The 12,766-nt window shown below is 35.8% G+C and overlaps 1 protein-coding gene across 4 annotated transcripts in view; it reads left to right on the forward strand.

The window, feature by feature from the left end:
- The window catches only part of USP9X (ubiquitin specific peptidase 9 X-linked), a 139,847-nt gene extending 127,143 nt beyond the window's left edge, over positions 1 to 12,704 (forward strand). For 2 of the 4 annotated variants that reach the window (XM_057495778.1, XM_057495779.1), the window contains exons 36-45: positions 15 to 138; positions 875 to 1,100; positions 2,313 to 2,442; positions 5,438 to 5,623; positions 6,073 to 6,293; positions 6,378 to 6,466; positions 9,911 to 10,067; positions 10,226 to 10,486; positions 10,781 to 10,876; positions 12,318 to 12,704. In XM_057495778.1, the coding sequence (XP_057351761.1) occupies positions 15 to 138; positions 875 to 1,100; positions 2,313 to 2,442; positions 5,438 to 5,623; positions 6,073 to 6,293; positions 6,378 to 6,466; positions 9,911 to 10,067; positions 10,226 to 10,486; positions 10,781 to 10,876; positions 12,318 to 12,455 (1,628 nt within the window). In that variant the 3' untranslated portion in view covers positions 12,456 to 12,704. The remainder of the gene's footprint in view (positions 1 to 14; positions 139 to 874; positions 1,101 to 2,312; positions 2,443 to 5,437; positions 5,624 to 6,072; positions 6,294 to 6,377; positions 6,467 to 9,910; positions 10,068 to 10,225; positions 10,487 to 10,780; positions 10,877 to 12,317) is intronic. The other 2 variants (XM_057495780.1, XM_057495781.1) reach the window with 1 other exon arrangement.
- The last annotated feature ends 62 nt before the right edge of the window (positions 12,705 to 12,766 follow it).

Consider the following 12,766-nt stretch of genomic DNA (forward strand, 5'->3'; position numbering starts at 1 on the left):
CATTTTACTTACAGGGCAAGATCACCTGTTGCCTGAAGCAGAAGAAATCACTATGATAAGTATTCAGCTTGCTGCTAGGTTCCTCTTCACCACAGGATTTCACACCAAGAAGATAGTACGTGGCTCTGCCAGTGATTGGTACGTTGTTTTGAATTTTCATTCCTATTACACTAGAGTTTAGTTTGATTCTTTAACATAACTGCTTTAGTTTTCCTAAACCACAATAATCTTGCTTCAAATTGGATTTCAGAATAAAAAACTTTGTTGCAGTAGTGAGAGAAGTCACATTAAAATAATCACTTAGATTATCAATTAATTATTAAACATGGCCTTTTATTATTAAGGAACTGGCTTCCTCTTGTATCACATCTTTGGTATCCCTATACAAAATATAGGCTGATACTGAAAGTCTGAACTATTTAATCAGAAAATTAATGACATTTTAGCTTTCCTACATTAAAATTCTGCCATAGATTAAAATGAGTTTCCTAAATTTCTAATTGTGAAAGTATAGAGGCCATTATTATACTTGATTTAATGATTTTTATTTACTCACCCAGTAGTAAGATGTTATGGAGAGGTTGGTGGGGGCGGGGGGTAGGTATGTTTTGTCATGGAACCTAGGAAAAGTTTGGTAATGGATTTGTAGAAGACTGTACAAGCTTTCATTTGTTTTGTCACTCTGAAGATAGACCAAGTCATAGTATACAAAATCTGTCATTTTAGTATTAATGACTGGAAGCAACCATTGCTGGTTCTCTTCCAGTAGTAAAAGAAGGTTTTTGATTTCTATTTGCTTCGTAGAAACCTGTCCCTGTACTATAGAAAACACATTATGAATTGCTATTTATAGACTTCTTTGGTTTTGCCTTAGGTATGATGCACTATGTATTCTCCTTCGTCACAGCAAGAATGTACGTTTTTGGTTTGCTCATAATGTCCTTTTTAATGTTTCAAATCGCTTCTCTGAATACCTTCTGGAGTGTCCTAGTGCAGAAGTGAGGGGTGCATTTGCAAAACTTATAGTTTTTATTGCACATTTTTCCTTGCAAGATGGGCCATGTCCTTCACCTTTTGCATCTCCTGGACCTTCTAGTCAGGTAAGTGTTCACTTTTCTTTATAATGATTAAATGCTTATAAATGTTTCCTAGAACTTGATGTCACAAATATATATGCATCTGCTGTGTTTACCTAACAAACGTGTGTGCGCACACACCATACGATCTGATGTCTGTGAGTTCCATTAAAAGTATGTCAGCAATGAATAGTGATTATTGGCTCTTTAAAAACAACAATTTCCTCTGCATGCTGTGGCTTAATTATATACTTACTGTTATATAAATTACTTTAAAGCTTCTTAAAAATGAGCTCCCATTTTTTATAAATTGTGTTCATAGTATGAAAGGTCTATAATAAAATCTACCTCAAATCTTCATTTCCTTTTCTAAGAAGTGGTGCTTTTTGATCATTTCTTTCTTTCTTTTTTATAACATTTTAAGAGTTTATGTGAGCAAAAATCCATTTGAATCAGGCAGCACCAAACCAGAAGTGGTCAGAAACACACCACCATCAGGAGCCCAGGGAGAGACTTTTATAGAGAAAAGGCAGGAGCAAAGCAAGGAAAGGATTGAAGGCTGTGTTTTAAAGCCTAGTTGGTTGTGATTGGTTGTCTTTAGGTTTCAGTTTCCTAACCTTGAGGCAATTACAGACTTAGACTTTGGTTTGCTTATATAGGCTGTCAAGGCATTACAGCCACCTCAGTCTAATGGCCTCCTTCCCTAGTTAATTTTTATTAAGGTATCATTGATACACAGTCTTATGAAGGTTTCACATGAGCAACATTGTGGTTATTACATTCACCCATATATCAAGTCCCCACACACACACCCCATTGCAGTCAGTGTCCATCAGCATAGTAAGATGCTATAGAGTCACTACTTGTCTTCTCTGTGCTAAACTGTCTTCCCTGTGACTCCACGCACACCATGTGCTCTAATCTTAATACCCCTCAATCCCCTTCTCCCTCCCTCACCCCTCCCCTTTGGTAACCACTAATCCCTTCTTGGAGTCTGAGTCTGCTGCTATTTTGTTCCTTCAGTTTTGCTTTGTTGTTATACTACACAAATGAGTGAAATCATTTGGTACTTGTCTTTCTCTGTCTTCTTTAATGATTTCTTATATGATCAATCCTTCCAGAAATTTCTGCCTATGTTCAACATATGTATGTGTATGTGTCCATATTTATGCAAACAGAATTACATGGTACCTTACCCTGTTGCTGAAAAAAAAGACAATGTTTTATCTTTTATAGGCTTATGACAACTTAAGCCTGAGTGATCACTTATTAAGAGCAGTACTAAATCTCTTGAGAAGGGAAGTTTCAGAGCATGGGCGTCATTTACAGCAGTATTTCAACCTGTTTGTAATGTATGCCAATTTAGGTAAGCATTTACATTTTCATGTTTGTTTTAATGTATTAAGTGAAGTCATTTAAATGTGAAGTAATGAAATATAACCTGATATAAAATAGAAAAACAATACTCCATAAAACCTGTGAATTTTATCTGAAACTCTCTTTATTGTACTTATACTTCATTTATGCATGTTTCTTCTCTCTGCAGTAGACACAGGTCAGAATCTGTGTCTTAATCATATTTTTATCTCCTAAAGTGGTGGTGCCAGATCTTTCTGGTTTATGGAAATACTGATACCTAGGCCCCATCTCATACCAAATGAATCAGAATTCTCAAAGCAAGCACAAGGACTCCACATTTTCAAAAAGCCCCGATGGTTCTGGTACTCACCAAGTCTGGGTGAAGACCTCAGTCTGTGCAAAGATTTTATTGAAGTAAACTAAGTTAAAAATTAGAGATATTTGCTTAAATTACACCATTATTTATGTTACTACCTCTGTGTAACAACACTGTCCTCGAAGTAACCTTTCTAATATCACCTGATTCTTCTTTTCAGTGACCCAGTAATACTTACCGTTAGAAGTATGTGATGCTGTACTGTTTTATATAGTTATTCTGTTGTTTTGATAGTGTTCAAATTTTATGTGTTGCATCCCCAACTAGGTTGCAAAGATTGGTGCTTTGCACAGTACCACTCACTAACCATTTGTTGAATGAGTAGGTGCATAGTTAGGAATACCAACAAAAATCCTTCCATTGTCACCGGTGTTCATTGGCCAGGGGATTAGACTAGGACAGGTAAATTTCCTATGATTGAAATTATAAAAATATGTATCAGTCAATCCAGTATAAGTGCCCTGATCCCAAATGACTGATTTATTGAGACTTTGCAGTTAGAGTCTTACTGATAATAATGTGTATTTGGCCAGATTGGGAACTGATTTGGAGACTTAGCAGGTACTTTTGATGAACTTACTTTAAAGTTTAAAAAAAAACTACTCCAAAAAAAAAGTTTAAAAAAAAATCTCCAAAATTAAGTTATACCTAAACATCCTGTCATTCTGGGTTTAAATCACCAATTGAACTGTGGCCCTTTTAACATAACATTCTGCTTTCCTTTTGTCTCTGTAGTTTTATCGTCTTTGCCCTTACTTTTCCATATGACAGATGCTTGGGTATTTGCAGGTGAAAGGGAAGAGAATATTTATTACACTAATAAGCATAAGTGGAATCTAGATTTCAAATTTAGAGGTGCCAAATCTAGGCATTCACAAAAAACCTGTTCAACTGTATTGCCTGTTGTCAAAGCATACATCATTAGTTCATAATGTTATCTAATTAAAATTTCCCTGCTAAGAGCAAATAAGAATCTGAATTTTTTCATATGAAATCCTTAACACCATACAGGCTTTGGAGTTTAGAATTTTTAGACATAAGAAAGGTGTGGCAGTATGCATACCATGTATTATGTAACATCCCTTATGGCAGGGTCCTAGACAGCACATTATAGTCATAACCAATCTATTATCTAATGGGATATAGAAACAAGTAAAAAGGTACTTGCTATAAATTATGTTAATAGATATATTAGGAGAAACACAAAGTGCTGTGGAAGTACATACATAGTAGGGGTACCTGACCAGATTTGGGGGGCATGAGGGACTTAATGAGAAGGTGACATGGGAATTGGTTGCATTTTATCTGGACTGAAAAGCAGATAAAAAGACTGAATAAATTCAGGGCTTATTGGAAGAAATGAAATGTACTGAGTCTGAGTAGAACTAATAGAAAGATAGGGATGGCAGGAGTGGTGAGCAGGATTCTCTGATCATGCTATTCTGACAAGCCTTGTTGAGGGGATTTGGGGCTTTATCCTGAGGGCATTGAAGAGCCATTGGAGTCATTGCACTTTTGAATAGATAAACCTTCTGGAGAGGTCACTCTGGCTACAGGGTAGAGTAGATTATAGGGGACTTGTGACTAGAGATTGTTAAAATGATCTATTGGCAGAAGACTGTTGTACTATACTGGGAAACTGGCAGTATGGGGGGCCAGGGTACAAGTAGACAGATTCTGGTGCTTAAAGGTAGAGTCAATAGGATTTGGTGGTTGGCTATTCAGGGGAGGGGAACATGGAAGAGATGTTTGAGGCCCAGGATTCCAGCTTGACAAACTGAACGGTAGTGGTGCTGTGTACTGAAAAAGGAGATGGGGAAGAACAGAGATAGGGAGCAAGATGATGAGTTTTGGGGCAAATTGAGTTTGAGTCTGTGTAACACCCAAATAGCGATGTCCAGCAGAACAATAAGGTAACTGGAAATATTTTTGGAATCATTTGAATGAAAATAGCTGGAACTTGAAGCCGTTAGATTAGGTTTAATTGACCAGGGAAAGCATACAGTGTGAGCAGATAGCCTGGCATGGGAACTTCAAGGAATATCAATTTTTCAGAAACCAGGGAAGGAAGACTCACAAATGAGATAAGGAGAAGAGGTTGAAAGAAAATAAGAGAGGGGAATCCAAGGGGAAGAAATGGTTATAATTTGAGAACTATTTCTGAGGTTTGCACCAGGAAAGGGGGCTTGAGGGGTGGGAAAATGAGAAAATAGACCCAGTTGGAGCATTTTTTCAAGAAGCTTAGCTGTGGAAGAAAGGCAATTTATGAAAGAATTGTCATTTACCACTTAGTTTTCATCACCCTACCTAATGATGAGGATTGCTGTCTAGGCTACTCCCCTGGACTGTCCAGTCTATACACAGAAAGTGTTCAACTTTTTTATGCCTGGAAGGACTGGAATGCCATGGTCACTGCTGTCAAAATTTTAGTTCTTACACCCAATTGTTTTAACTCAGTAGATTTTCTGTTCTAATTAAATAATTCTCTGAATGCTAAGTAAAAGTGATCTGAGCATGAATATTAAAGAAAAAATATTTTAGATAACTACATTATTACAAAGCCCTTACCATCCTAATTCTTGCCTCTCGTAATTTTTCTCTCTTCTGTTTTTCCCTTCTTCATTAGGTGTGGCAGAGAAAACACAGCTTCTGAAATTGAGTGTACCTGCCACCTTTATGCTTGTGTCTTTAGATGAAGGTCCAGGTCCTCCAATCAAATACCAGTATGCTGAATTAGGCAAATTGTACTCGGTAGTGTCACAGCTAATCCGCTGTTGTAATGTCTCATCCAGAATGCAGTCTTCAATCAATGGTAAATTCTAATGCTCCTTTCTTTACAGTGGTTTTAAAATACTGCTGGGCATATATAGTACCGATTGAAAGTAATTCTGAGGATATTTAAAATGAGAGTCTGAAGGTCCATGCTTGGGAATATTTTATAATATTTTGAGACTTAGCCTTTTTCACATTTGTTTAAAGGGGATCTTTTTTCTGTCTATTTGGTCCTGAAGTCAATTCCTTGTTTATGAAGTAGTTTAAGAAATAATAAATGCCAGTGTTGGCTTTAAAATTTTGCATTTTATCATTTTCCTGTATCTGATCATTGTAATGCCTAATACTACTTCCTTCATTATACTTGGGAAACAATCTTAAGTGCTGTTTTTCTATAATAAAAAACTCAAAAGCTGTTACCTGTGGTGAAAGGTGTGTATCATGGAGAGAAGCCTGCTAGTTTTCATTGATGACATATCTGTATTCTAGGTAATCCTCCTCTTCCTAATCCTTTTGGTGATCCTAATTTATCACAACCTATAATGCCAATTCAGCAGAATGTGGCAGATATTTTATTTGTGAGAACAAGTTACGTGAAGAAAATCATTGAGGACTGCAGTAACTCAGAGGAAACCATCAAATTGCTTCGTTTTTGCTGCTGGGAGAATCCTCAGTTCTCATCTACTGTTCTCAGTGAACTTCTCTGGCAGGTTAAAGAAAAATAAATACTTATGTCTCTGTAATTTGATTTGTTAATTCCTTTAAGTTACTCACCATGTCTTACCTGTTTTTAGGTTGCATATTCCTACACTTATGAACTCCGGCCCTATTTGGATCTGCTTTTGCAAATCTTACTGATTGAAGACTCCTGGCAGACTCACAGGTACATGCCATTTTTTTACTTCTTGAAGATCTAATTAATGTTTGTCAAGTTCCTCCCCACATCATAATTTTTTTTTCATTTTTTATTTCTCTCATTGCTCGTTGCAAACTTAATATACTTTTTTCTTTCAATTGGGTTTTGTTTTTCTTTTTTCTTTTTACTAAGGAAAACTGGCATAGACTCTTCATTAATATTTTAATTTCATTATATGATGTTCTACTGTTACTTAAGGATTAGATTGCATCAGTTTTAGAATCAACATGTGTAAGATAACATTTGGTTATCTAAAAATAGTCCTTAGGTAAGTATAGCTAGTTATTCATGGTAGTTAGGTTCTACAAAGTCTCTGTGCACACTGAATGAGCAAATACTAAATAAACTGTTGCTCCTAGGGGGCAACACAGGGATAGGTTCCTGCAAGCCTCTGGTTACATTTTTGTCAACCAATCAGTACATAACCAAATTCATTAACACTGAACTCAAAATAAGTCATGTCTGAACAGACCTTAGTCTGATACTTAAATTTTCTCTGCAAAGCCTATCACAGCCTTCTTGGGCTTAGGAACACTAGACAGCACTTCAGCACTACATACTTGGGGGCCATTATAAACAGTGAAATAAAACACAAAAATGTAGAAAAGGTGTCACTAAATAGCAAAGAGGACACTCATCTACAGCATGAGCTAAAATGAGGCAGTGTCACTTTCTCCCATTTTAGCTGAGAACATGAATTTGGATGACTCATCTTCTGCCATTCTGCACATGACCATGAAAGCACTGGGAGTATTGGTTTTTGCTCTTAAAAGTCAGTTTAGCAAGTAGGCAGAATTGCAGGTATGGAATCCTTGAATAATTAGTATCAACTATAATTAGTTTTTCAGTAATCGAGAAGTTTGGAGTACAATTTTCTTTTCTTCTTTTTTTTAAACTAAGGTTATTCCAGTTCAGCTGTCCCTCAGCCTTCTGCAGAATTCCTCTATTTGTTTTTGCCATAAAAACTTACTATCTTATCTTTAATCCCAAGAGTTACACAGACGATGATGAACTATGGAACTGGTTGACAACTCTACCAGGTTTTATGATTTCCCTCCCCCACCTGACTATAATGTAATCATTTATTTTAGAAAACAATTCAAAGTCTGTGTAACAAGACTGTCTTCCATCTGTCAGTATAATAATTAAAACAGAAACTTGAAAACAAGTTCTTTATAAAGAGAAATTAGAGTCTTAGTGGGTATTATAAATTCTAGAATTCATGAATTAATATTTTGAAATTATCTCCAAAATTAGATTTCAAGCAATCAAATTAATGTCATGAAAATATTAAACCAGAAATCAATTTTCATGAGACACAATTTAGTGGTTCCAAAACTATAGCCATTTATTTTGAACACTGTTCAGTACCCTTCTCAATATGATCAAAAGATTTGAAACTTACTTAACATGTTTTTTACCATTTTCTTTTTTAAAATATTGTGAAGATTTTTAACTTTAAACCACTTAGTCACATGTTAATCTCTTTTGTTTCATTAGAACTTATGATAATAGTAAAGGAACATGTGCTGAATTAGTACATATGGAAAAGTGACTTTTGTGTCACTGAGATTAGTAAGTACTATTAGGAATCACTGGCCCAGGCTTGAAAACAATTTTCTCATTGTGAGCTTTTAGTTCATTGACTACACAGTGTTCAGGTATTCATGGAGCATCTACATTGTGCCTGGCACTGCTAGGCATTGAACAAATCAGGCAAAGATAAAACTTGCATTTTGATCTGGAGCACTCTGTGTTAAATGTGGTGTACATAATTTTTTTAAATTACTACTGGTAATATTCCTTCATCAAGGTAAAATTCACTTAACATAAAATTCACCATTTTAAAGTACACAATTCAGTGGCATTTAGTCCATTCACAGTATTGTGAAACATCTAATTCCAGAACATTTTCATCACTCCAAAAAATAAACCCTTTACCCATTTAAGCAGTCACTCCTTATTTCCCCCAGCCCCTGGCCATCACCAGTCTGCTTTCTGTCTCTGTGGATTTGCCTAGCCGCAGGAAATGTGCCCTCTTGTTTCTGGCTTCTTTCACTTAGCATGTTCTCAAGTTCTTCCATTTTTGAGCACTTATCAGTATTTCATCCCTTCTATGGCTGAATAATAGTACATTGTATGCATATGCCACATCTTGTTTATCCATTCACCCACTGATGGACATTTGGCCTGTTTCCACCTTTTGGCTATTGGGAATAATGCTATTGTGAACATTCATAGACAAGTCTTGTTTTTTGAGACTTATTTTCAGTATTCTTGGATATATAACTTGTGGGAGTGGGGGGAGGCTTTAAGTGTTTCGCGTTTGTTTTTTTGGTTTGTTTTTGTTTTGCTATTGGTTTTAAATTATAAAAATCCACAACATAAAATTTTCCACTTTAACCATTTTTAAGTGTGCGATTTTGTGGCATTAAGTATATTCATAATGTGTTGCCATCACCGCTATCCATCTCCAGAACTTTTTCATCCCAGACTGAAACTCTATACCCATTAAACAGTAACTTCCCATTCTCCTCTCTCCCCAGCCCCTGGTATCCACTATTTTTTCTTTCTCTGGTTTTGCCTATTTTAAGTACCTCATATAAGTGGAATCATACAATATTAACATAATGTTTTTAAGACTTATGCATGTTGTAGCACCTGTCAGAATTTCATCTCTTTTTAAGGTTGAATAGTAAACCATAGTGTGTATATACCACATTTTAGTTACTGTCAGGTGATGTTGTTAACATAAAAGAAACAAGGCACATTTTCGCCCCTATAGTAAAAAATTTTTTGGAATTGCTTATTGGGGAGAACAAGAAGTCATTGACTATATGTTATTTAGTTGTAGTTCAGCAGGAGTGAAATGAAATCATCATTGGCAAATCAGCAAAATTGTTATATTGCTGGTGACAATTGCTTTGCCATATATTCTCATTTTTAGGATTCAAGCTTATCCCATATTTCCAAATTATATCACTGTTTCATAGCCACTGTCCTAATTTAGCTTCAGAAATGCAATTTTATAAAAGGAACTGCCTTGAAACATCCTTTTCAAGTACAGCACTCATAAAGTTGTTTAATTTTAAAAGTTTTTTTTATTATTCTTAGTGTACTGAATTCACTTCTGGTAATGTACTTAAATTACATAAATAGCAAAGTCATTTTGAATGGGTAGTAAGTTGGTAAGAGCATAGACTTCTAGGCAGTTCTGAGGCCTTGGGGAAGCTCTTTAACCTCTCTATACTCATTTTTCATCTGTTGAAGAGTTTAATTAACAGTACCTACTATGTTGCATTAGATTACATAACATCAAAGGCATTTTTTGAGTGGCTCATAGTAGGCATTCTATAAATGTTAGCTACTATTTGATTTTACAAGTTTTTATTTTATATCTAATCTTTTCAGAATTCATAATGCACTTAAAGGAATCCCAGATGACCGAGATGGGCTGTTTGATACAATCCAGCGCTCTAAGAATCATTATCAAAAAAGAGCATACCAGTGTATAAAATGTATGGTAGCTCTCTTTAGCAATTGTCCTGTTGCTTACCAGATTCTGCAGGTGAGGTTTTTTCCCTTACAATTTTGTAGAAATCTTAATCAGAATTAAGGAATCTGTTTAAAAAGAAGAAACTGTGAGCATCTGGACTTGTTGTTTTAAGTTCACTTTGAAAAGTATTCTGAAACATTTTACATACATAGTTGTATTTTCTTTTGAAGGGCAATGGAGATCTTAAAAGAAAATGGACCTGGGCAGTGGAGTGGCTTGGAGATGAACTTGAAAGACGACCATACACTGGCAATCCTCAGTACACATACAATAATTGGTCCCCACCAGTGCAGAGCAATGAAACATCAAATGGTTATTTCTTGGAGAGATCACATAGTGCTAGGATGACACTTGCAAAAGCTTGTGAACTCTGTCCAGAGGAGGTAAAAAAAGCCACCAGTGTGCAGCAGATAGAAATGGAAGAAAGCAAAGTAATTTTTTACTTTATAGGCCAGTGTTTACGTAGTAATGAGATTTTTTTTTAATTGTTGCAGTTTTGCTTTAATGTTTACTGTGGTCTTAGGTTGATGAGGGAGGCTTCTTTTAGAGAAATTTCTGTGAGATTTCCTAAAATGTATTTCTAAGAGACCTCAAATCAGGCTTTTTCAGTTTTAATTTATCTGCAGTGAAAGTCTTGGGTCAGTTCGGTTTTAAAACATAATTTCAAATAGAAAAAAACTTGTTTTTTAACATAATTCTTTATCTTTAAATACTTGAAAAATTAGGAGCCAGATGACCAAGATGCCCCAGATGAGCATGAGTCACCTCCACCTGAAGATGCCCCCTTATACCCTCATTCACCCGGATCTCAGTATCAACAGGTAAATAGGGGTCAGTTTGTGCTTATTCTGTAGAACCAATTCTTATATTAGATTTAAAGGATGGCAGGATTTTTTTGTTGTGACTGTAAAGTAATAGAGGGATTATCTAGGCTAGATTTGGGGGCATGATCAAAAGAGGAATGGTTGGAGTTGGGTCACAACCTGGTGTGTTTGAACTTAAGCCCTGTGCTGTTTTCCTGGTCAGATAGGTGTTCCCCTTGTACTAAGCAGTTAGTTAGTTAATACTGTGTGACAGTTCATGTCAACATAAAACGATGATACTGAGTGCAGAGGATTGTGATGTTTCCTGTTAGAGTACATCTATCTGCAAGTGGGCTCTGAAGACATAAAGATAACATCAGTGAAGAAGCCTCAGTTACATACCCTAACCAAGACTTCACTGACAGTAAAAATTGTCAGAAAAAATCAAGGATTTGACAGATTTCCATAACGTATCCTGTAAGATCAATAACTAAATAAGTAAAATTTAGGTTTAGAAATTTCTCTTTCTAAAACCTAGATGTGACTAATTCAAATCTTTGAGGCAGTGGCACTCAAACTTTGAACAAGCATCAGAGTCGCCTGGTGGGCTTAAGATAGCAGAGCGTTGGGCTGCACCCTGGAGCCTCTGATACAGTAGCTCTATGGTGGGACCAGAAAGACCTCCAGTTCCAAAAAGTTTCCAGGTGCTGCTGCTGCTAGTCTAGGAACCATACTTTCAAAACCATTCTTTAAAGTATTCTTTCTTCTATTTCAGGGTGGCAATAGAAGCATATTGAATAGGTATAACATTTGACATACTTACTTTCACATTACAAATTATAGAAAGTAAAGCCTCAAATTTTTCTTGGCTTTTCTGGTGGTGGGGATATACAGAAAAAAAAGTGTTCAGAGGTTTTCCACAAGGAGGAAAGTTAACTTTCCCTGAGAAAGCTCATATATTAAGCATTTCTGGTTAATCCATTATTTTCTTTAATGTTTTCATTAATATTCTCTGTTCAGGATTATTGCTCATGCAGATCTCATGATAAATCAATCAGATATGTCATACGAAAGTTTCAAGGTGCTTGGAAGAGTCAGAATAGATGTGTTCTAGCTCACAGATTGTTTTTTGTGAATATTTTTGACCATGAGTAATACAGCCTGTGATCCCTTATTTGTCAAAATTGGATCTAAATAATTTTTGGCACTAAAAGTCATTTTGGCCGAAGATTTATACAGACTTGCATTGCTCTTATTTGGGGCTTTGGAGTTTGCATTTAGGCTAGCTTTTCTCTTTGAAAGCAATTTTTTTCACCATTAGCCCAGATATTTTTATTCTTTATAAGTCCCAAGAATAAAAGAAATGTTTACATTTCCACACGAACTTCAGCCCATGATTTTAAAGTGTCGATTTAATATATGAAAAGTGTTAACATGTAGCTCTCTTCTCCCTTCCCAGAATAACCATGTGCATGGACAGCCCTACACAGGCCCAGCAGCACATCACATGAACAACCCTCAGAGAACTGGCCAACGAGCACAAGAAAATTATGAAGGCAGTGAAGAAATATCCCAACCACAGACGAAGGATCAGTGAAATTGCACATAATTAACTGGTTCCATCAAGACTGTGCACCCAGGCCTTACAGTCCAACCATTTTCTGTGTCTGGCTAATATTTAAAACTAGAAAAACTATTCCTAATCAACATGGAGTGGAAAGTTTATTCACTGTCTTATCTGCAGAAATTTGCTGTCAATATATAACCCGCCTGCAGTGGAAAGTGTATAGTGTTTTGTAATAAATGGCCTGATGCTAATGTGTAAATGGCAAAGGTGTATATAGTATATTAATGTTTGACTGTTAATTCTTAAGCAAGAAACTTTTCTTGATGAGGCTCACAGATCTA

The sequence above is a fragment of the Manis pentadactyla genome, chromosome X (assembly GCF_030020395.1).
Source record: "Manis pentadactyla isolate mManPen7 chromosome X, mManPen7.hap1, whole genome shotgun sequence".
Lineage (NCBI taxonomy): Eukaryota > Metazoa > Chordata > Mammalia > Pholidota > Manidae > Manis > Manis pentadactyla.